Source organism: Larimichthys crocea, chromosome III, assembly GCF_000972845.2.
Source record: "Larimichthys crocea isolate SSNF chromosome III, L_crocea_2.0, whole genome shotgun sequence".
NCBI classification, from domain to species: domain Eukaryota; kingdom Metazoa; phylum Chordata; class Actinopteri; family Sciaenidae; genus Larimichthys; species Larimichthys crocea.
Window position 1 is genome coordinate 10,471,491 of NC_040013.1, and position 25,638 is coordinate 10,497,128.

Consider the following 25,638-nt stretch of genomic DNA (forward strand, 5'->3'; position numbering starts at 1 on the left):
AGCAGTGAGCTCATCTCTTGCTTTATTTGCACCTAGTGGAAGGTGTAAGAACTCGGTTTCTCTACCTGATGTCACATCACTCTTTTAGGTTCCCTAATGTGTAGCTAAGAAACCTTAAGCAGACTGCAGTCTGAGCTGTATCTGCCAAGCACTTATCCATGGATCGCTCTGGATTTAGTGATCAGGTGTATTCTCTGGCTCTTGGTAAACAGGAGAGGTGACAGATGCCAACGCCTGCCAGAACACCTGTCACAGCACCAACCTCGACATCATTACTGAGGAAGTGACAATTGCAATTGTAACCCAGGAACGTTTTCAATTTATAAAGCATGACAGTGAGGCAGAGTACCAGAGTTCTAAAGATATTATAACTTCTACCTTGTTGTAATGGAGTACATATTATAACAATAATCTAATAAATTGGCTGTAAATGAAATGCACTAGCCTCAAGATACCATTCTAATGAAACATATACGAGATTTTAAATCACCTGGACATTGCCTCTGCCTTTCAGCAGATCTGTGTCAACCATGGCACAATCTAAAGTAATTAACCAGTTCCCTAAAATTGATATTCATAAGGCAGCTCACAGGAAGTGGAAGGCACATTTCAATAATGCCGCTAGAGACTGTTTAACCACTTGATTTTGCAAGATAACTATAGGGAATGGACAAATGATGTGCATAGAAAACTAAATCGCCTTAATCACAACGCCACTGGGAACCAGCTGTGCCGAGTCAACCCGACACCATCTGCGCGGTGATGGTCTCCTACTGCACCCAGTCTAGAATTCCCACAGTGGGTGAAAAAAAGGGACTGGTCTCTGAAAAGTGCTTTTTAAAATTAATGCTTTTGAAAGAATGGTGGTTGTTGTTCTTTAGGTAGAGTTGCTCTCTCACATTTAACAAAGCACACCTGACACAAACTTGTAAATAAGAGATGGAAAAGAGTGCAGTCCTCCCTTTAGGCCTTTTAGAATAATAATGTTCAAGTAATAATGTCTAATGAAGGATCTTAGAGTCCCACCATTGTGTATGTGATGCACGTATCCGAGAAACAAAGAGACCCAGTGAAAATGGCTGTAAGTTGTGTAGGTTGAAGGTGTTATTATTCATCTGCTTGTCTATGGTTCTGAGGGAGGCAATGTATCTTTGAGCTATGATTAATTTATGTGGGCTATGTCAGGGGACTGAGCGTAGCCTATTTTTCAGCTTGACAACTAAACTGAAGGTTTGCCACGTTGGGGAGAAAACAGCAGCACGCCTGGGCCTTAAATGGAATTTGGTGCACCAGCAGAAATGTGCGCACACACAGGCATATACACACACATAATGCAGACAGACAGATTTTAAAAAACGGGGACACATTACATGTATATTTCTCTTAACTTCCCATTCAAATTGAGACTTTTAGAATTGTATGCATCATAACTCTAGGGAGATAAGGGAACAGCTTTTGAAGAAAATTGCTATGCTGATCTAAAATAAATAAATCCTAAACTTTCACTGCCTTTCTCTTTCTCTCTCTCGCGCCTACCAGCTGTCTCCGGGGAGTAATAACAGTGGCTGATATTTCAGATTAACTCTATGCTTTTTGCATAATTTGCTGAGACTGCACAGTCAGATTCAACGGACTGCTACTTACTTACTTTCTGCCTCAAAGATTGAAATTCACAGCCATCATATATACACTATGCATATTCAGACAAACTATGCGAACAATTTAGAAATCATCACATCTTTTAACTCAAAGATAATAATTTGAAACTTGTCATGAGGGTTTTGTAACTTTTGTAAAAAATGTTTTGCTGCAACCTTAATAGTATTTTGTTCACACTGACAGGTCCCTCAGGCACAGCATATGAATGAGTATATCTGATAATTGTGTTGTTGTTCTGAGGTAAAGTCCTGCTTGACTTGTGTTTGCCTTCATATCAGTAGCGGTTCAAAAAAAATGTTTGAGGTCTTGTTCTGCTTCTATTCATCACCACTGCTTACCTATTTTATTTTTTTTTATACCTAAACCACAAACAGTGATAAAAGGCCTGAAAGTGCATGTGATTAAAATTTGTAGCTGCAGCTGCATGATTATCCCCAAGGCCCTCCAAACAACTCTCTCGCTGGATGTTTTGTGCTCTCATCGCTGGGCAGCAACATTTCATAAATCAAACCAGACAAGCTTCATTTTTCAACGCCTAAATCTGCAGTTGTTACAGTGATGGAATGATAGATGACAACAACTGATACAGAGTGTATTTGATAACTACAGTTTAAAAAAAAAAAAAAAGCATACTGTACAGTCATGACATAATATACCACACACTCAGAATCAACTCTGGCCCAAAAACATATCCATGCAATGTATTCATTCATAAACACTTTTTTTTTTATTTTTTAATTTCAGCAGGGGGAAGAAATCAAGTTCATTTGGGACTTGCTACTTTATACTTCTGACTTCACTACAGTTAAGAGAGAAAAATTATACTTTGGACTCTACTACATTTTAATATCTAACACTCTGAATGGAGGCTACGCTATTTTAAAGATGAGTTCTGGGTGAGTGTGTTGGTAAACGGTTCTTATTGGTCAGATGGTAGCATGCTCATGTATTGCTATATTAAGGTCATGCCTTGCTCCTTGATATTTGTGTTTGCGGCTGTGTTTTGAGTGGAAGTAAAAATAAAAATGGATAACTCAAGTTACAAGCATATGAATATTAATAAATCATTATTTAACAGTGAATTGTTGTTACATAATAAAGTTAAAGTAAAGTTCACAAATACTGTTTGTGCACTGATGATGCTTCTGCTGATGAGTCTTCAAATTCGATAAATGTCTGTAAGCAAAAATACGTTTTCAGCGTGTCCACACTGGAGAAAAGCCTCACCTCTGTGGCCAGTGTGGACACGCTGAAAACGTATTTTTGCTTACTGTTAATGTGTGAATGAAGTTCAATGATGTTAGAGATGATGCTCTCCAAGGTAATCAAAGCTGAATCCAATTCGAAAGGTTCCAATTCCAAAATGTTTTTAATATAAACACGACAAAACCACTCACTAAATCACTAAATATATAAAACTGAATCCTGACAGTTGTGTAAAACACTGTGCAAAGCTTTAAGCCAGAGTAATTAACACATCTAAAAATATAGAAGGACCCTCAAGCCACCAGGATCTTAAATGAGGGCGCTGTCCAAGACTTAGAAGTGCAGATAAATATGATATCTGACATATGATAATAACATGATATCTAAGTTTAACAAAGCATTCAATCAGATTTAACATGGATGCAATATCCATTGAACTAAATGAGCAGCACATAACATTTATGCAGCATTTACTGATGGTTACTAAAAGGCTTGTTGCCATGGCTGAGACAGAGAAAGAGCAGTTAATTTATTATTGGATTTCTCTATGAACTGCAGTACTAAACAAACTGGTTTTTAATTTGAAAGGGCGAAACATCATGATAAAACAAAAAACAAACAAACAACAAAAAAATTACATAATTAAATTACAGTTTTGTGAAATCCCCAATCCTGCCAGAGGTAGGACAGAATTTTACTAGCTCATGTGTGTCAGTGGTGCATTATTACCTACCTACAGCCAGTAGGGGTTGGTAGTGGTTGATGTTTTTGGTTGTAAGAGGTGGACACATGCGGATGGCAAATGGTGGCAGCGGCAGTCCAGACAGCAGGCCAGTCAGCAGGAACTTCAGCTGGACCTCTTGCTGGTTGGATGATGGAGGAGGAGCCTCACCAGCTATCAAGGTCTGACCTAGAGAAAAAAACACAACATTTACTACTTAATTAATAGAGCAGTTTAAAAACATTAAACACAAAAAATGCAGCACGCTTAGCATTGCTTGAACTACATGAGAAGTGTTTATTAAATGCTGTTGTTTCTAATTTCCTTCATCTTAACCCAGAGTACAATCACACATACAATCTGCAATGAATCAACATTACAACTCGACAACTTGACACAATTTATGTGATTGAAGCCACAATTAGGAATGTTCAATGACGTTGATCCAAGTCTTTCAATACTGTGAACGTGTTGATATAACTGCGTCCAATATAATATTTAAGTATACATTAAAATTAGTCAGGCTGATCCAATTTGGATGATGTTTTCTGGTTGCATTAAGAAAATATGGCTGGCATGGAGACTTTAATGGTTCCCTATAGCTTTAGAGTATTTCCAGTCTGTAGATGTTTAGAGAGGAAGGTTTGGACAGGATTTAGACAGCCACTCTAAAGCAACCATCCGTATGGATATTCCATTAAAACTGCTGGCAGCAGTTTATTTGTCCATGCCAGCACTTCACTTGCTTGCAAAAATGGGCATTAGAAATAGGTTGCACTAATTCATCGAAACCACAATCAGAAAATCTTGACAGTTGCCATACCTGGAGCACTCTGCATTACAATAAATAAAGATATGAGACAAAATAAAACACAAACCAAATGAAGGAAAGCTTCAAACAGAAACTAATAAACTGCCACCTGAAGCTACCCAACGTAGCAACAGCACCAACATAAACTATTGAACAGTTTAAAGTAGGGCCTTCTACAACTCCAGATGACACTGCATAAACATGAGACATGGTGTCCTCATTTTGTGCGAGTAGGTGTGAGTAGTTCTAGATCGAGTCCTGTGGCACAGTGTCATTATTATCCTGACAAAGGCGCAAGTCGAAACACACTGGAATAAATCTAATCTTTTGCAGCATTTTTTTTTTCCCGAATCCTAGATATCTATTTGTTACAGAGTTTATTATAATTAAAGCTTTCAACTTGGCCATGTAATCCAAAGATGTTCTATGGCTAAAGCAGAAGAGCTCACTGCAACTACGACCAGCAAAAAAACAACATTAAACTGCGGCCTCAGTTATCAAGTTAGACAGTTTTAACGATCTGAAGGATTTAGTGGTGAGTGGAGACAATTAAGCCACAGACCCATGTTTTACACAGGAATGTCTATATGATTCATCCAGTTAAATCTACTTTTATGATTTCATTGAATTTCCAATAACCGACAGTCATAGAATTTAACACCAATTTTCACCATAAATATAAGCCTATGGTGTTTTAATATTTTCAAAGTCCAAAACACAGCTTGTGTTTTTCACTGAAGCATAGATTTTGATGGCAATGTTAAAATCAGACAGTTAATGACTACATTTAATATGTTCTGACAGGGCGATCATCTTCTTTTGTGTATTTGCTGCAGAGTTATAGGACACCATCTGAGGCTGCAACAACCTTCAAGTTATAATTGGTGCTGGTTGAAAGATCCATTTGGTTTTCATTTCATGCACCATAATAACGTTCTTTGCATTGGAAATTTAATGTCTCTCTAAATGAGCATCATTGCAATGCAGTGAAGATATAATAAAATGAGATGAGGACATAATTCCAGACAAACAAATATAACAAAAACAAATCATATATGCACAACAGATTGCCATGTCCTGCAAATATAAATATGCAGTAGAGGCAAATATGGTTTTCTATTTGGCAGCTATTGCCTGCAGCAATGATCAGTTTGACTTTGCCTGTTAAATGCCCTTCTTGTGTCAGCCAATCAGCATCAGATTTTAACAACAAGCTAGCGTTTTCACAGAATCTTAGCAACCTGCAGGCCAGTGACGTTCCCTCATAACATGAGCTTTAGTCGGCAACCGTTAGACAGAGCTATTGCTTCAGGCAGTAGCTTGCTCAAATGTGTGTGTGTGTGTGTGTGTGTGTGTGTGTGTGTGTGTGTGTGTGTGTGTGTGTGTGTGTGTGTATGTGTCTTGCGTGTGTGTTGGGAGAGACAGCAAAATCCTCCCCTCTTATGCCAGCATAAATACTACTGCTCCACCTCTCCAAGGCTTTCCACTCAGTGGCAGTTTGACTCCTGCTGAATACAACTGACAGACCTAAAAAAAGCAAAAACAAAAAAAGAACAAAAAAAAAAAAAGAAGTCCTGCATTTCATTACTACTCTATATTCACATTCATCTTCTGATAGGCAGCTCTGTTTTAAACCAACAGGGAGGAGAGAGAGAGAGAGAGGTTGAATGGACTAGAGACAGACAGATGCATACACATCATAAGCAAAAGGATGAGATGGTAAAGAGACAAAAGAAAAAAAGGGCTAAGCGCCCATGGGAATCTTTCTGCAGAGCCCCTCAGGCTGGGGAATAACGCTGGCCTGTGCGATGTGCAGAGGAGAAACCAGCAGTCACACATTAAAACACAAAGTTAAGTGGTGCCCTGAGGCTCACATAGTTAAATGAGGTACAAGATATAAAAGGCTTGATGCACACTCACATATACCTACACACACACTCACACATATACATACATATATTCACAGGTCTCATTCATTCATTCATTCATTAAAGTCATCCCTCTATGGAGAGAGAGAGAGAGATTTTTGCCTTTGCAGACATGCAACATGTCTGGTGCTTGCCAGATGGTGTTGATAATGATGTGTACAGTCATACCGATCATGCTGTTGAGAGAGAGATCCTGAATCCTTTTCTGGTTTGGACCCAGTGGAGCTCCACAAAACGACACGGGGGAGTAGAGCGGCGAAAGACCCGAGCTGACACAGAGGGGGAGAGAGAATATTAATACATACAATTTGAAAGCATGGCACACATCTGTTATTGACACTAAGTGAATGGGGAGTGATAAATGAATAACGCTTGTGCCAGTGATGAATGTGATTGAACAAATTACTACACCAGAGGGAGACAGCAGCATTCCTAGAGGATGATGTGTACGAATTCCTTATATTGATTAGATGATGCTTGATAAAAAAGAAGAAATGATTTCTGGACAAATTATTTTCTAGATTGCTGCAAACTGTGATGGGGCTTGACCTGTTATCGAACAGGTACAGCAGAGTGAAATAACCCACTCTAAATAACTCATCTTAATTCTTCTTTATATCCTCACCGCACGTGACAACCGCACCTCACAGAGAGAGCATAAGTGGAATTGCAGTTCACGTCAGTACATCAAACCTAGGCCAAATCATCTTTTTAGGATTTGCTCTAGCTTGTAAAATATGAAGACTGCGCACCAGAATGTTAAAACAATCACAAGGAAGCATGAGATTATTAGTTTAGTGTGAAAAACATCTGAATAGTCCTGAAATAGAAAGCCCACCGTCCGGCAACTTTAAGCAAATCAATTCAAACAAGACAACAATGGGACAATTCATCACAAAAAACACAAGCCTGTCATCTCTCTTTAATTCAGTGCTGTAGATTTCTCTTTTTTGCCAAAAATAAATTCTGCTTTCAGTCAGACAAACCTTTCTCTGCCCCACACAGGAAGCCAATGGAGAAATAGAAAACTGTCTCCTTGGCAGAAGCAAGGGAGTGCTAAATCAAAGGGAAGGAGGGCTCATCAACGATAGCTTAAAACTCTGTGCACCCCCTACCTGCACTGAGAAGACTAAATTTAGCTCAGAAGATTATGTAGTTTAAAGACAGTTTAAGTCACTGTAGAAAGTATTCAAAGTTTAACCATTCCCTCTCCCTGCCATTTCAGCCATTACCTAAAAAAATATAATATATAATATAGCTTATTTATTATTTGTGTTATGTGTGTCCATACCTAGGATTGGCAGCAGCCTTGCCAGTGTGGGCTTTGAGCTCCCACAACATGGCTCTGCCATCACTGACCATTAGCGCAGCGTTGTTTTCGTTGACAGGACAGATGACCATACGATATGGCCGGACTGTCTTGGTGACTCGGATGGCATCGCATTGAGAACGCAGGTCGTACACAAGCTCGTGAACACTCTGCTCTGGGTCTGTGGAAGAGACAGAAGGTAGATAAATAGACCAAGATAAGAGTGATAAAACCGTAGAAAGACACAGTTTGAGTGGGTAGGGGAGTAAACAAAAGAAGAGAAGCAGAGCAAATTGATGAACATGTGAATGAAAGGGGGCACAAACAAGAAGAAAAAAAGAGAAAATATTGTAGAAGACATTGGGTTGATGTTAAGAATAATGGGAACAGAGACTGACAGAATGGAAGTAGATACAAGTGGGACAAAGTGTGACGGATACATTTTTTTGAGTCCGTGTGAAAAGAAAGAAAAGGAGCAGAGTGGAGAGATAAAGGACAGCATTTAAAGAGATAAGAACAGAAGACAGGAATTGAGTGCATGAGAGGCTCACAAAAGAAAATGGCGGGGAAAAATAAAAATGACTAGCAACAAGAGTAAGTGAGGGAGATCCAGCAAAGACAATGGTTTCCCATTGGCTTGTAACACTAAGCCAAAGATAAATGAGACAGTAAGAGGCTAAATGCCCACGGGAGCGTAGAGAAAGGCTACAGGCTCTGACTGCAGTGCAGTTCAGTTAAATAGATGAGGAACGATGGCACAGGAGTTAGAGTGGTTTGTGAGTACAGTGCCACTAGCATGTGCTCTATGTGTGCGTACACTGTCCAGAGGTTTCATACCTGTTGCTTCCTCTGCGGTGGTAGTGGAGCGACAAACTCGGAGGGTGATACACCCGTTCTCATGGAGACAATAGAGGGCGTCCCGCTGAGCACAGGGGATCACCTGAACACAGAGGGAAACAGGTCAGGATGTATATGTGTGTGTTCAGGATAAAGATGGCCAGCTGACTGAGTGTTCAATAGGTTGTAGACTAAGGGCATTAAGGTAGCGACAGTATAAATTGTTATACATGTATAGTTTTTAATTATTGATTATTAGTTTGCTCTGCAAAAAATGAATAGTGATGTAACATCTTTAAATGGCTTCTTTTGCCTAAGAAACAGTGCAAAACCCAAAAGATTCAATTTACAATAGGAAAATATTAAGCTCAGTACTCAAAGTACTCAAATTGGAGAACCTGGAACCTCGGAATGTTTGGTGATATTGCTTGAAGTGATTTGTTAAATCAACTATCAAAACATTTGCAGTGTTTCTCAATAGAATAAACGTTAGTAGTAGATTATTTTTACACCTGAACGCTCTCTCAGTAAATGAAACAAGCATAAAGCACCTACTTTGCCTTGTGTATAAGAATTGATTGTCCTAAGCAAAAATCATTAAGGTGCAAAAAGTTACAATGCTCTGCACATTTTCATAACAGTTCATACACAAACCGATTTGGAGTTAAATAGAAGGTTATGGCCCACAGGTTTAGTAATTATGTGGTATTTTTCATTTATCATTTTCAGTTTTTGAGCAGTTATATTGTTCATTTTCAACCCACATCCCCACCACATGCATTACATTAATAGTTTTTGTATTAGATTGCTTTAGATGTGATGAACTGACAACTCAGTGTGCATTGTGTATGTGTGTATAGTATAGATGTGCATGTGTCTTTATTTCCATTTGTTTTTTTCTTGGTTCTTGGTGGTTCTACACTCGAGCCTTGCTGAAACTGTGTCATCAGTCATGCAAATTGGCTGTATGACAAGCACTTTATAACACTTAGAGAAGGGAGGTGTTGGCCGGACAAAGCCTGGACGGTTGAGTAATACCCATCTACTTCTCTGTGACTTCAGGACTTACTCTGTGACTACAAAGACTTGTTCTCCATCTTTGTGCTGTTTAACCATGAATACATTTATTAAAACAAAATCACTGACAACACAAGAAAAGTGTGATTTATGGATGCAAATTAAAATGTAGAAGAGAACACTATTTCACGCACACAGAAATTGACTGTAATGATAAAATGAGAACTGATCAAGGCATGTGCAGTTAGTTTCAAGGTTATACATATGAAAGGGAAAAAGATAGCTCAAATACAGAAGATCCACCACAGCGGAAACTATGAGATCTACTCAGTGAAAAGCAGTGATAAGCCACCACAAAGGCCATTCATTCACAGACAGACATACAGACACAGAGTTGGGAGTGAAAGCAGTGAGCAGAGTTACATTAAGAGACAGTTTCTGTTCTATTATTGTCTCTGCAGCCATGACAAATCCGTTATCTAATACCCTCACAGCCTTCATCAATTTCCAATTAGAAATCCAGAATCCAAAAGAAGGAAATTGGCACCTAAAGGTCACCGGTGCCACTCAATGTGAGTATAGAAAGGAACAAGATGTCAGGCAATATATAGTGCTGGTGAGATTTTATTCTGTAGCTAAGGACGGCCCTGCCATGTGGTCATCAGACCTTGATGAGGTGAGCACTGAGGGGGAGGAAGAAAAGTAGAGAACTTTATCATTCATGGCAGGGGGAATTGGCTTGCTGGAAGAATCCATCCATAAGAAAAAAAGAAGATTTTGGTAAGCCCTTCAAGTAATGCAATAAAAGTAACTTCTGTCTGAGTTCATTTAAGGGGAGGGAAAGATGGTGATGTAGGAAGCATGTTAGAGTGAGCCAGCACAGTCATACTTTCATTTATCTCACCTAGACCTACTAAGACATCAGTGCAAACATTGTGCAAGTTGTCTTTGCATGAAACGTCCAAATACACAGCAGGAATGTCTCTCCCTCACATTCAAACCCATTAGAGAGCTGACAGAATCCAGACCTTGAAAAATTAATGCAATTAGCAAATGCATTACCTTATCCCCACTAAGAACTAGGTTAAGTCTTTTAGGACTGCAGTATCCACAAACTTTGACTCCATCCAGCTTTACTGAAATCCCATTTATGCAGAATTTGCTGTACATGTACATATCGCCTTACCTGAATGAAGGGCACCCCGGAGCGCTCGATGGCAACCACGCCCACCGTCTGGCTGAGTTCCAGATCCAGGATGAGGATCTCTCGTGGATAAAGCAGCAGCATGTGGTTTCTCTTGGATGGCAGGTAGGACAGCTGGAGGCAGTCATTCAACGTCACCGCCTCCGCACTAACGGTGCAGAGGAGGGATAAGAATGCACATAAATTAGGAAAATGAAATGTATTTCAGTGTCAGGTTATTTTCTTAACTGGAAAAATAAAAAATTGTACATGGAAAAACCTGAAATACATTTACTAATGTATTGATTAATTAACCTGTTGTGACATTTGGCCACCATTTTGGATACTTAAGCCAATAAACTGCAGGCAAGATATTAATGAAGAGGTAAAAATTGTAATAGCTCAATGGAAATGAAGGTCTAATATATATTGCCAGTCTTATTTTGCAGACACATCACTAAATGTGTAATGAGACTCTGCTATAACAACATATGCATATAAAATATGCAAAAATGATGTACTGTATGATGATGCTGGATAAAAGTCTCAAACCAAGTTTAATAATAACTAACTCATTTCAAAAAATCAACTCCTTGATCTTTATTCATGTCTTCGCATACAGACAGCTGAATAAATAAGTTATTATTACTGTGAGCTCTGTGAGAAGCAGACAAATGAGGGAGAACTTAAAAGTGAAGTGGTCGAATGACGGCAGACAAAAATCCCTTTCATTATTACCCTAAAGTCCTAAAAATGTTAAACTAAGTCTGTGTGTTGTAACTTCTTTTATGCGTGTTTAAATAAAATAGAAATGCTATTATCCATGGCAACAGTCAGGTATGATCTCTCCACATGACAACAAAGCAGTCACAAATACTTCAGTCAAGAGGGAACAGGGGCCTGATTTTCACAGAATCTATGAGCAGGTCTGTGGCTATAACTCATTCCTACAGCTTCATTCCTTTAGGTCACCACAAGATCAAATAAAAGGAGAGACAAACTTTATAACACAATGAAGATCATTATTATCCCGAGGAAAGAGTAACAGATAAACTGGACTCAATAGGGGAACCTTGCTGAGTTTCTGAGCTAAATCACACTGTTACTGAAGTCAGGCATGGCAGAGATAGTGGCTGAACTGTCTGAACCACCAAAGGCAAAACATCAGAATGAAACAGTAAAAGAGACTTCTGTGTTTTAGATGCAAAAAAAAACCTGATCTTCAGAGAGGGAAAACAGAAAAAGAGAAGAAAAAGTAACCCCAAACCCTCCAAATTATTTAGCTGTCCAATTTCTAAGACATCACACACTCCTCACATCTCTCTTTCTCTCTTTGCTGTGTATAAGAAAGAGGCTACAGCAGTCAATGGATCATACACAGTTATACATGCACACATGTTCTCACACGGTGTGAGTCTTGCGAGGTGTGTCAAGCACAAGAGGCTACCTCAGAGGACTGAAGTTTTGGCTCATGCTATTTTTTAATCATCTTAAATAAACTTAAATGACCCAAAGGACGTTCAAATCAAATACAATGTTAATACATCATGTAGTCACTCCAGCTTCAGCTTCTGATGTCCAGACAATTTAAAATAAACTCACATAACTTGATACTGGCAGGCAGTGGGGCATAAATCATTTTGACTTTGGCTTGGATATGCACATGAGCACCAAATGTGTGCATAATTACGTTTTATAACTGAGGCCCCACAGTCTTGGCAAAGAGAAGAGCAGCAGCAGCTGGAAATGGCAGTGGGAACAAAAAAAAAAAAGACTAAAACAAAACCTCAAACTCATAATGACCACATAAATCATAAATCATAATCCAATCATCAAAAACAGACAAAAAAGGTGCTTCTACAACATAGAACATGTCACCATAAGTGGATAAGATAGGTAATCCTCTGTGGATCTTATAAAAATAGCTTGGTACATTTTGGGGTTTGACTGGGTGCTCTTCCATGTCTTCTTAGTGTAACTGACAATAATGAATAATTTATTTTTTATTTAAAAAGGTCCAGTGTGCAAAAATCTTTTCTATTTACAGAACATGACAAAAATCAAATATGATATGCATAATTATGTCTCATTAGTGTATGATCACCTGAAAATAGGAATCATTATATTTTTGTTATATGTGTTACCTTAGAATGAGCCTTTAATATCTACAGATGTCCTCTTTCATGCCATGTCTCTAAACTGTTCTTACTCTTCTCCTACCCAAGCCTGAAATTTAATTTTTAATCCTCAATATATTTAAAGTTGTAATCCCTTTGGTCGAAATTTTTTGTGCAATAGCCGTTCAATGAAATGACAGAATTTTCATTGTTGGAGTCTGCCATTGTAACAATGGATTCAAATTGCCTTCACACACACACACACACGAAACGTGTATGATAATTTTACTTATTTGTTGTTTACTGTCTCTTTCTACCATTTCAAAGCAGTAAGGGGCCAGTGTGTAGGATTTAGTGGCATCTAGCAATGCAGTTACCGACTGTAACCTCCACCCCTCACCCACTCCTTCCTAACTTAAGCAGAAACTCTAGTGACTGTAAAAAAAAAAAAAAAAACTAAAGGTCCTATCTAGAGCCAGTATTTCATTCTGGGATACTGTAGAAACATGGCAGTTCAACATGGCATGACTTTATGGCATCTGTTGATAGAAAATTCTTATTCTAAGATAACAAAAACACATGCACTATTTTTTATTTTCAGTTGATTTAACACCAATGGAAACACATTATATTTCATTTCTGCCATATTTTGTAAATAATCTTACACACTGGATCTCCAAGTTACTGCTAATGCAAAAGGAAAATCTTGAAGCAGTGACTGGAAATATAATGTATTGGTGGTTAGCGATCGGTCATCGAATCCATGTATAAAACAATACTACAGTCATTTTCTGTATTTTTTTCCTCAGCACAACAATAAAGAGCAGTTACAGTCAGTGGTTAGATGGAGAGTTCCAGCAAACAGGCTGCACATTTCCAACTCTAAATTCACTTTGCCCTATCTACACTGCATGCAGAATGAATTCAGATCACATTTGCTCAGTGTGATTAAAACAAAAAAAAGGCTGATTATTGACTGATTGAGTGACCTCGATATTAAAACAACATGAGCTTATTTACTTTTATGTTGTATTTGTAACAAAATAACTGCTCATGTGTTTGCTGCCCCCACAAATCTGGGACCTGTAGTGTTAAACCTCACGTGCTGTTACCACAGTAACGGGTGTCAGAAATCTTTAAGATTACATCTTTGTTGTCTTGGTAAATAATGATATTACAGAAAAATATCGATTTAGACTGCCCATGTGTGTTTGTGTATGAACAGGCATGCCTAGGTGTGAATGTGAAGCCAATTTCTGTTATCTTGATAAAGGGACCAAATCTGTGCCGGCTAACAACTGGATTAATAGCTGCCTGATGAGACACTAATGTGCGTGATATAGTACTGTATTCAACGAGTTGCTGATAACAGTCTGGGAGAGCAGAGTCTTATTTAAACCCCCCCATTTATCAACCACAGATGGACAGAGCCGGAGAGGGGCGATACTGTAACAGTGGACATGATAAACAACCAAAATCGACAAACAGACAATGGTAGACTGAAGGAATACAGCAATTACACAGCACATGAAAAGTTAGGGAAGGAGGTGTCAGTTGCCAACAGAAGACACAAAGACTGAAATGGGCATGCGCAGGAGAAAATAAAGACAAGTGCGATTAATGGAGTGTTTGTTATTACAGCTAGTTTGGTGGGTGGACAGAGAGGCCGTGGTGCTGCAGCTATAAATAAGCCTGTTTGACAGCCACAACCGCTCAGGCGGGAAGCTGCCAGCACATCAAACACGTCGCATCAAACAAGCCTTTGGTTCCTGTTCTATATAAACTTTTGTTAAGTTAGCCTCTCCTTCTCATGTCTTTTAGTATTAAAAAGTACTTCCTTATTATTATAAGTATTTCCTTATTCTTCAGCTTAATTGAAATGACATCTTCACCCTAAAAAATAAAAAAAAGCTTGAACTTGGTCAAATCGATCACTGTCAAACCATGATGGGAGAAAAGTCAGCTCAGTCAGCTGCGCACCCAATTCGACTCGGAGTTGAGCAAAACAAACGAGATCAAAAATCAATTTTTTAATCTCACAGATTGAAGCCTGATATTTCATCCCGTTACACAAACATAATTTCTGGCAGATGCCTCAGGTGTGATAGATAGCTTTTCCACTAAGTAATTCCTCCAAAACAGACAGGGTGTCACAAATCACTTTCAACAGGCCAGTTAACTTGCTAAATGATGGTGGGGAAGAGCAACACAAGTTCCTGAATAATGGACTGTGCTCCGCAGAAGCATTTCCAACAAACCACAACACTGACATGCTGACTCATCCACAAAACGGCACTATATTTTGTTAATGTGCTCCCCACTCTGCACCTTTATTTTGCATTTTATACTCATATTTATGGGATGGAAACATGTGATGAATCGAACAAGACATATTCGGTGCCTGAATATGTTGTCCAGCAACAGAGGACATAACATTATTAACACGTGCTGACAGGTACAGATTTACTTCTGGTCAAGGGCACATACATATACTTTGCGGCCTAAGATGCCTTCAGCAGGATAAATTGTCTGGTAGAATTATCTAGTGGAACTCGTTTGAATTAAACTTCACTGAGTTGACCCTGAGCAATGCCCTTCAGTCCCAGTCACTGGAGTGAAACAGCAAGAGACCTTACTTGAAATGCAGATCAGGTTATGCGAGATTTGTAAAACCATGATATATGGGCGAAGTGAAAAGATTTTGAAAACAGTTTCAAATAGGCAATAATTGTTCACACATTCTAAAATACAGTTATGGAAGCAAAAGTCTAATTCAGTGGCTCTTACGTGGGTTTTTCATTGGTGATGAGCACTTTGACCTTGTTGAGGGCCTTCTTGGCACCAGTAGGGGCGGGAGCAGTGGCAGGTGCAGGTTTGGTGTGAGCAGGGCTTGCATGGGGGCTGGCGATGTAAACCTTTTTGCCAGCGCTGCCTGGTGGTTTGGAGTGAGTAAAGTCTGTGATAAAGACTATTCCTTCGCTGGTCAGCACTGCCAAGAAAGCCAAAAGAAAATTATAATTAGCTTATAAATTATAAACATTCATATGTTTGTCACAGCTGCTGTGTTAGAAACATCATTCAAAGTCATTCAGATTTCCAACAGTTCAATGGTTTGCATAATTGAATGCCATGCATCACTCTAGAAATGGCACAGTGATACATCTCTGATTTGTGTTCTATATATTGTTAGGCATAGTATTGAATTTGATTGCATACTGAGCTTGATGAATTGTAAACTGGCTCCAATATACAGCCAAGACGTGTATATGTGGGTGAGAAAGTTAAAAAAAAGCAAAACACTAAATAAACTAAGGCTGAGTCAGATGTTGTTCACCTACACGCCATGTTGGAAGGGTCAAAGGGGTCAAAAGAAAAGGAGAGGATATTTTCAGCGTAGCTCTTCTTCCACAGCTTGGTGCCCGTGTCTCCATTCCAAAGGACGATGTAGTTGGGAGGGTGGACAGCTAACAGCAGATCGCGAGAGGCATCCTGATTCCACAACCACTCCAAGTCTGACAGGGAAAGCGAGCAAGATAGAGAGGAGAATGTGGAAATGAAGAGGATGGATGCGTAGTGTGCACCAGGGGGGAAGACAGAGAATAATGGTCAGAGCATCTTAATGAAAACAAATGGCCAACAACAGTTCAAAGTTCCTCCTTGGCAGTGCTGGCAGGGTAATGTCCCCCTCTTGCATAGTGCAGATGGACAAAGAATCAATCTGAACCTACGATGAAAGGAGGCCAGGTGGGGGTTGGGGAGTTTCTGAAAAATCTCTTACCCTGGATAGGTTTGGAGTGCTCCTGAATCTCACAGTGGGCAGTGCCACTGACCACATCCCACACTATGATCTTCCCTGAGGCATCTCCGGAAGCCAGCCGCAGACAGTAGGGAGAGCTCAGGTTGTGGTAGTAGTTTTCCCTAGACCATTTCACCTGTCAAACACAAAACATGTGCTGAATATCTGGCAGTCGCTTTGGAGACACTGCAACACATCCACATTTTGCCATTTGTGAAATATAAATAAACAGAAGTAATATTTTTCTGACATAGAAGATGATACATTTCATAATTAAAAGACCTATCCAGACCAGGTCTTGTTCTGTATAAACTAATAACTAGTCCATATAAATGTTGGTTTGAGAGAGCAAGATACAGGAAATTAAAGAAATAAGACAGTCCCTATAGAACGCACACAACAGTGAAATGCAGCCAATGCAAGCTCTGCAAAGACAAATGACTGTGAACAAGTTGGTGTTTAAATAATTGATTCTCTCTGCATATTTGTTCCTGAATAGGCACCACTCTTCACTGTGGCCACTTCTGCTTTCTTTTGTTTTTAATGCTCTCTTATGTCAGACTGGGTGGTGAGGAATGCCAAGCTGCTGTGACTGCGGTGCTTTACAAGATTAAAGTGTGTCTCAGAGTGAGGAATGTGAGCCACGGATTGAGCCCAGGCATTGATTATCACCGCAAAATTTATTACTCATTATTTACCCTTCTACAAAACCCACAAACATAAATACACACATGTGTAAATGTATATCGGCACATACACACTAAAGGACTCTCTGTCAGAATGCAGAAGCAACCTTTATCTGTGTTGTGGTGTTGGCTTACAAAGTGAAAATGAGCTGAATTTGTCTGCCAGAGAAGGACGAAAACAACTCAGCTCAAGGTCACGCAGCGCTATCACTAATACTGTGTTATAAAATATTACTGCATAAATAGTTGTGTGTTTGTATTTAAAGTGTACAGCAGAAAATCAGCAAGAAACTTAAATATACAGAAATAGTACAGACAGCATGACATACAGTTAACACACTGGAGACATTTGATGCTTACGAACCGTACTTCACAAACACATATGCTGACTTAAACTGCAACACGTAACATGTATGATTTTGCTTCCAGGAATTGTGTATTCGATAAAGACTTTTTGTCATTGGGAAAGAACAAAACGTTACAGAACGAAGTGAAGCAGAGTGAAGCCCCAGAACAGAATTTCTGTTTTGTATGTAATCAGAACAACCTTTAAAAGGTAGCAGATCATTTAATTGAGAAAATAACCGAGTGATTGAAAATGAAGGAACCATTAGCTGCAGCCCTATTGTGGAAAAAATTATTAAACAGAGGAAAACCTAAGTCATATACTTCTGAAACTCACCTTGACCACATTAGCTTTGTGCCTCTCCAACACCTGAATGGTCTGGGATGTCTTTGGATCGATGATGAGAATACTGGAGTGACATCCCTGAGCTATCAGCCCCTGCCAACCCCTGTGGCAAATGAAAGCCAGAGAGAAGGGCAGGAAGGGGACAGGAAAGAGGAAAAGTGACTGATGAAGTGAACTGGAGATTCTTTCCACTTCGGGAATAAATGAGGCATACTGAGCCAAGTGCTGCACATAAAGAGTACAACATTTTATTTTAGGAGACAACATAAATAACCGTGTCCATCATACATTAGTTTGAATAACCTCTCCTATGAATATAGTGTTCCTCGAAAGCTGGGTCTGCATTACAATGTCCTGCTTTCCGTTCTATGCTGGAGACATCCATCTTCATCTCTCAGTGCGTGCACAACGTCAAAATGCAGATGTGGCTCAATCTCATATTACATTTTGAAACTCAAATATAACATATATATATATATATATATATATATATATATATATATTCCCTGACTGTGAAGTGACTGTAAATCAAAATATGGAAATAACAGAAAAAAATAAAGCAGCTGCAGGTGAAGACTTGATGAAATGACCATACATATCTAGCTTTTCATTCACATACTGTCTGCCTGCATGATGTAAACACCTAGACTAAAAGTCTTTTACTAAAGATGGTTCATGAATAAATCATGACCAGCTCCACTTATGTGGTTTAGAACTAATGTCCGTGTGTAAGTGGCACTGCAGTCAGTCTCTGCTGGGTTACACACCAGGCCCAGCTACATGTCACATAACAACATCACATGACTCAAGAGCCCGAGCATGTTTCTCTGTGCTGATGAGGAGAAAAATCGACATGATCAGCACCTCCAAATGCTTGGATATTTATAGGCAGCAATAAAAGAAAACAGTAACGTGAGATGCACGCGATCAGCTCGTCATCATCTGTCATCTCCTACAAAATAAAGCTGACGACACAGCAGCAGTCAGTACTCACCAGTCCACGGCGGTTTTATTCTGCAAATTGAGAGTGCCAGTCAATGTCCGAGCCGCTAGTTTGATGTTGACCGTGTACGGAATCATTGTTGTGTGTCAATGTTTGCGCCACATTCACATTTGTTGACAAAAAGCGGCTAACAGCTGATTAGCTTCGGCTCTGCTGAGAGTCCTAACAGGAAGTGACACGGTGCCTCTACACGAAACGCCGTGTGGGAACAAACCCCAGCGCAACAGGGTTCCGCAACTGACTTCTGGTGTTTGTCAAAGCGGAAACAAAATGTTGGAAAAATGTCAAACATTTAACGGATAAAAACGAATATTTCACTTTTCTACTGAATCTACTATTTGTTCCAAATGCAGAAATGCCAAATCCAATAGTCGTGTGAGGGTTTAGACATTGCATAGCTATCCATATCTAATAATTGTACATTGTTTTCTTTAATCAATGTTTGATTTAAGAAACAAATTTGACAACTTACTTACTGTCCCAAAGAATTTATTGGTGGGGTGAAATTTCTGATTATTATCAGGTAGACACACAGGCAGCACTTGTAAATCTACCTATGTAAATAAAATAACTCAGAAGCTGTATTTAACTAAAGTACCAATTAAATCCAAAGTATGATTACATGAAATATGCATAAAATATAATATATTGTTTCAGCAACTTCATTATAAATTGCCCACTGTGTAAATCCTATGCCCACTAGGTGCATCAGAGTGAAATACCAGAGCGCCTCACATGGTTCAAAGCAAGTATGCTCCTAGGAATGTGATGGCGTCATAATCTAGTCTGTTGGGTTTGGAAGCAAAATACCAGGGAGAGCAGTGCATGGCTTTTGGCCACTGCAGCTGTGCAACTTAAATCCTAAACTACCTCAAACAACTGTTGGCAGTTCAAACCATCAAAATCTTCATGCCTTTTATATGGTGGCTTTGCCTCCCTGTGGCGACTCAAGCTGGCACATTAGTTGGAACACACAGGCGTGTCTCTGGGGAAAGAACAGATGTCCTGGATGATTCTTATAGGGAGAATAGACCCTGAACAAATGACTGACAACCAGTTTGCTCAGCTCATTAAAAGTTCTGACACACTGATAAAAACTGTAATCACTGACATATCCTGCTGTCCGACCCTGATTTCAAGTTTTCAAGTTCTTTATTTGTCCTTGATTTGGTAGACCAGGAGCTTGTGTCGACAGCCACAATCAAATATCAACTCCTACGCAGCCTATTGCAGAGATTTTTTAAATTAATGTTACAGTCAGAATGTTTTCTGTTAGTCTCTTATTCTTATTAAAACTACTTGATTCTGTAAAAAATAAAATAATACAAAAATTTATATAATATAAAAAACAATAAATAAAATTACTCCCACTGTTAAATAACAATAATATGCCACATTTCACTCAAGAAAGAAAAAGTTACCTTGAGCTTTTTGTCCTAAATAATACAGACTATGACACTTTGGCAGAATTTAGCCTTCAAGTTTGGTATGAATGGAGGCAAAGTTTGCAGTGCAACATGTTATAATGAGATACTGGAGGTACGGAGGGAACAATGAATTGGAACATGGGCAGTTTATCTGTTATAGTTTTGCGACCTTAAGAAAGATTTTCCATTAACTGGTAGATGACAGTATTTGACTGATTTTCATGAAACCCAGAGATGACCTTTGAGAAGGATTTTTTTTCTCCCCACTGACTGTGACATATTTGACAAGACAAGTTTCCACAGCGCTAATAATAAAGGACTTTTCTTTTATTTGTAGAGACACTGTAGTGGAGACACTGACATGGGATGTGAAAGGAATGCATTATATGGTCACAAGTTTTCTTTAATTAGAAAATGTTCAGGTTAACAGTTTCTTCACTTGTGGTTCATTGGTTGCAAATGCACCGTTAATAGTGTTTTTCATAATATCAGATAACCAGTTAGTTGTCATAAACATTAACAGTGTGCATTTGATTTGATTGTTCCACGAACTTCATTCTACATGTTGTGTTATGCAGTGCAATCACAACAGTTCAAGTAAATGTTAATTCGAACACACAGTATCATTTCAAAGTGATTGTCATCATCTAGAGTCCAACAAAAAGATCCATATAGGGAAAAGGGATTGCAATATTCTTACATTCCTTTGTGGCAGACAGGTTAAATTAACATGTTTCATAGCTGTTACATGGTTATTGTATTTTGTTTGCAATCCCCTGCAGCTCGTTTCTGATTTGCATGTTAATTGTGAATTGGCTCAGACTCCATCAACCTTTATATCGTTTGACAGTCTGTCAAAATCATCTTGTGGTCATGGTTCTCTGCACATTTAATGTATACACCCAGAATCCATCACATTTATCACAATTATTGCAAGTCTGCAGCCTTTACTGCTGAGCTGATATAGAATTATTATACAGTTTCTCACTCTTCCCTCACTTTAGGTTGGAGAATATAAGACGTCATTTGCAGACTTAGGGGAACAGTGTCTAATTGATCTCATTTAAGCATTTCTCATTTAAATTAGCTTCCTCTACTTGAACTGATACATTTGGCAGTATGAGGGTAAAAAAGGATTCCCTATCCTCCTCTATAAGCATATATTTTTTCACTACTTGTTTGATGAATGTGAAACCTTTCTTTCTTTGAAAACTAAAGAGGAGCAGAAATTAAATTTATATTGATCTTCGTATCTGAAAGCATGAGCACCACTACCAAGCATTTTTCCCCAAAATGTCAAAGTGTCCCGTAAAGAATTATGAGTCTGGGTTGTCTTGGTCAGCTAAATGGTAATGAAAACAAGCAGTAAGTCAAGTAAGTCCAATTCAGCCAATGTTTCTGTCATTTTATTGCTATTTACCATCCACAATTTACTGTCAAACTACCTTTTGATGTGCTTCTATTATAGATCATTATAAAGATGATGTCTGTGCTATCAAAACATTTCTTAAGGCACATCTATCTGCTCTTGTCAGCCTGTCAACCTGTTGTTCACTGTAGAAAACAACTCTGCTGTGTTACTACTACCTCATTCAGACTCAGGTGCTTCTTTTCCACTTGATTATATTAGCCTAATTAAACTCTTTTGACCTGTTTTGCAGTCTGTCACATCTTGACATCAACATAACGTACATAATTTATTTGCATGTTGCTATTTCTACAGCTGTGTGCAAGATTTGTTTTTACAAGGAATCGCACTGGGTCATTTTTCACCAGTAGGAGGTAGACAGACAGCAAAACAAACCCACAGAAACACTAGGCTGACACACTATTATGTAGTAGTTAAAATCAATATGTTATGTTATGTTGCATTCTATCCCATTCACTATCTCACTCAGTGCCTTCCAAAACCACTGCAAATCTTACTTTCCGCTTTCTGATAACACTGGTTAAGGTTAGGGTTAGTTTTTGAGCTATTTTTTTTTATCGGAGGATGGTTTCATCTGGCCAACTGAAGAATGTAATCCTTTCAGTCCTGTTTTAGTCTCTGGCAAGTCTGAAGGTCATTATTTGGGTCTTAAGCTTGAGATGCAAAAGTCACTTGTTAACTCTCTCCTGTTTCACACTGGAAAGGCAGTCTAGTTAGCTTATCCTCTCAGGACAGACATTACTTGAGTGAAAGCTAAATCAATCCTTTATTTTTCTCTCTTGTTTTTCTCCCTTAAGCCTTTAGGTTTCCGTGGTGGTGTTGGCCAAGGTACCCGAGCCACGATGTGTAATGAAGGCTCTGTAATGAAAATGGAGAGCAGGGATAATCACACTTTGGGTCACGTAAAAACCCAATTAGAGCCTGAGTGCTCTGAGTGCACTTGACTGCTGGCCGTCAGTCGTGTGAAATGTCCCCATTATTTCTGCTACCCATCTGTATATCCAGCCTCAATATCCACCCTTATTTTAGATGTGTTTATGAGTATGATGAATTTTATTGATGTGCATGAATTGTTTATTCACACAAACTCTATTGACTCTCACTTTCATGATGTTCTCTATTGACTCCTCTATGATGTTCCTTTGTACTGTGAATCTCAAATAGGATCTGGGGCAGACCTCGTGGCAGTGTGTTTTCATCTTAGATACTTTTCATCTTAGATATTTAAAAAAAATTTAATTTATCTTTTAAAATAGTTATTATTTAGCAAAAGGCTTCATAGTTAAAAAAAATTATAATAATGAAATCGTTCTGCAACTCTTAGAATGTGCTGAGATGGCTCAAATATTTTTAACACACATCTTCACACAATATCTTTCTGATACATTCCTCTTGTGTTGTTCTTTTACATAACTAATCCTTTAAAAGAGTGAAAAATAAGTCAGATTTTTACATTTCCCATTTGCATAAGTGGGTCACTGATATATCTTCTATCTTGTAAGTGGGGCTTGGTTAAAAAAATGAACCTCTGCCTTACAGGGAAAAACATAAAATGATTTGTTCATGACAAAAGACAAAGTAAAATTGGGAGATTTCGATAACCTACTTAAGTTTCACTCAAAGAATGACTTATTCTTTTTATGGATGATTATGTAACATTTGAATAATGAGTAATAAAAATAATAAAACATAACATTATGCAGTTCAGTTCACACTGGTTTTGTTGCTACATGCGTACTTGATCTGAATGACCACTATAGCTTAAGGTGTCTAACATTAGGAAACTGTATTGCACTTATAACTGAAGTTACTGACTTAACGGCATTTTGTGTCTATGTGCAGCATAAATTAAACCTACACGTTATAATTTGATGTATTTTACCAGAGTAAAGCAAATCTTTGCATTCTTTTGGCAGGTCACAGTTAGAGTATACATAGTACGAGCACAGAACTAGGTAAACAAAATCGGACACATAATAACAAAATTACACATAATAGTACACACCATGTAACACACTCCATGTTAGTAACCAGGATGTGTTAGATAATTGTGTTACTGTGCACTAAGTTCAGGCACTCAGAGTACCATTACCATCATTCTGAATTGCTGCAGGCAGGAAGGAAACATACTGTATAGGTTCCCTATAAGAGCAATTTCACCCATCCATGTTGCTCTGTAACCTTTACTTCTGTACATGTTGCTAGATTTATATGTTGGAGATGTATGTTCTTTCACTGGACGGTAATGCATTTTTCAGTGCCTATAAAATTGTACTCAGTTCCACACAAAAAAAAAATTGTGAATATGGAGTTTCAAAACTGCACAAGTGATATATTTTACACAATATCAAAGCAGGAAAAACAAACCATAAAAAGTCACAGACAAATCCTAATGTGTTAGAACACAATAAAAGAGTCATACAGTTACAACAGATGTGCTGTCAGAGCCAAAGAAGCCAAGAGGCTTATCATGTGGCTCCTGTTATCATCATCATCTGTCCTCTAAGTTTTAACTGACACCCAGCAAAATACAGCCCTGTCATGTCTGTTTTTTATGTTTCCCATTAAACAGAGAATTAATGACAAGCTGAAGCTTCCCCCCCAGAGTCTGTGAGTGCTCATTTCTACCATCCTGTCCGTTTCCTCTTGATCTCCACATCATCAGAATTCCCTGCAAACACAGTGGGCATAGGGAACATGAAATAGAGGCAACAGGATCATAAAATTCTTATTGACCTCTCGGTAACCATAGAAGTCCATATGGAGGTTCAGGTTAATGTTTTACTGTGTCTCGTCTTAGCTCTCTTGGAAAGTTTGGAAAATGTTTTTCTTTCAAAGTTCTCATCACCTTCTGTTGCTCATGAAGCATCACCGATCCACATGAATGAAGCAGACCTTTGAATCATGCCTCCAGAATGTGTTAACAGCTCTCTTCCATATTTGAAATGGTCTCGCTCGACGGTTACAGCACTGGATGTCAAAATGAGTTATAATGTCACACTTTGAGAGGAGAGACTCCCACAAGATACCCCTGATTTACTTTTACCATCAGGCAGTTGAACATCTGTCGTATGTATATTAATGAAAGACTGAATGAGACGTAGAGTGAAAGCAGTGTCATCTGTGTAATTGTCAGCACAATTTCTATTACTTCTGCTGGTATAAAATTGATTCTAAATTGCTAGCCTGTAACAGCAAAATGAGTCATCATTTTATGCTCAGGGTGCATAATTTCTTCACACTGGGTAAATGATACATAATGGACATGTTTTATTTATCATAAATACAGCATAATTAGGGATGACAAGGAGGGCATAAATGGCATAATGACATAAAGCATAAAGATTATAATACATACTATGACCTTGTACCTGGGCAGAAATTTAATTGTAATTTTATTGCAGGTGAATGCTCAACATCCATTTCACTATAGAGAAACAATAAATGATGTTGAATACTGAATAAAGATCTTCACTTGTGAGGATGCTGCCCCTGTCTTGTGTATGCATTCATGCAGTTCATTCATTTGCAAAAACAGATAAACACCATTTTTTTAAATGAATAAACCAACACTAGTTTGATCCTTCCCCTGAATGCACAATACAAACTGAGATAGTATATCCCCCCAAAAAACAAAACAACACCAGTCTGATAATCTTTGGAGTGCAGCAAAATAAAACACGATTTTGAAAAATAAACAAAAAATAGAAATATCTGTTTTTGCAAATGAACTCTTCATATTTTTTCAACCTCAGAACTGTTCAAAATGACCTGTACCGAAATGTGATTTTCATCAGCTGAATGCAAATGAAGGCCAT

The 25,638-nt window shown here is 38.5% G+C and overlaps 1 protein-coding gene across 1 annotated transcript in view; it reads right to left on the reverse strand.

Annotated features, from left to right (window-relative positions):
• Positions 1-19,197, reverse strand: part of wdr11 (WD repeat domain 11) — a 51,024-nt gene extending 31,827 nt beyond the window's left edge. Inside the window, exons 1-10 of the mRNA XM_019254593.2 lie at positions 18,956-19,197; positions 17,953-18,064; positions 16,567-16,720; positions 16,127-16,300; positions 15,576-15,777; positions 10,675-10,840; positions 8,472-8,574; positions 7,617-7,815; positions 6,494-6,594; positions 3,599-3,775 (exon numbers count right to left, since the gene is read on the reverse strand). Coding sequence (XP_019110138.1) covers positions 3,599-3,775; positions 6,494-6,594; positions 7,617-7,815; positions 8,472-8,574; positions 10,675-10,840; positions 15,576-15,777; positions 16,127-16,300; positions 16,567-16,720; positions 17,953-18,064; positions 18,956-19,041 — 1,474 coding nt within the window. The 5' untranslated portion in view covers positions 19,042-19,197. The remainder of the gene's footprint in view (positions 1-3,598; positions 3,776-6,493; positions 6,595-7,616; positions 7,816-8,471; positions 8,575-10,674; positions 10,841-15,575; positions 15,778-16,126; positions 16,301-16,566; positions 16,721-17,952; positions 18,065-18,955) is intronic.
• Between the last annotated feature and the right edge of the window lie 6,441 nt (positions 19,198-25,638).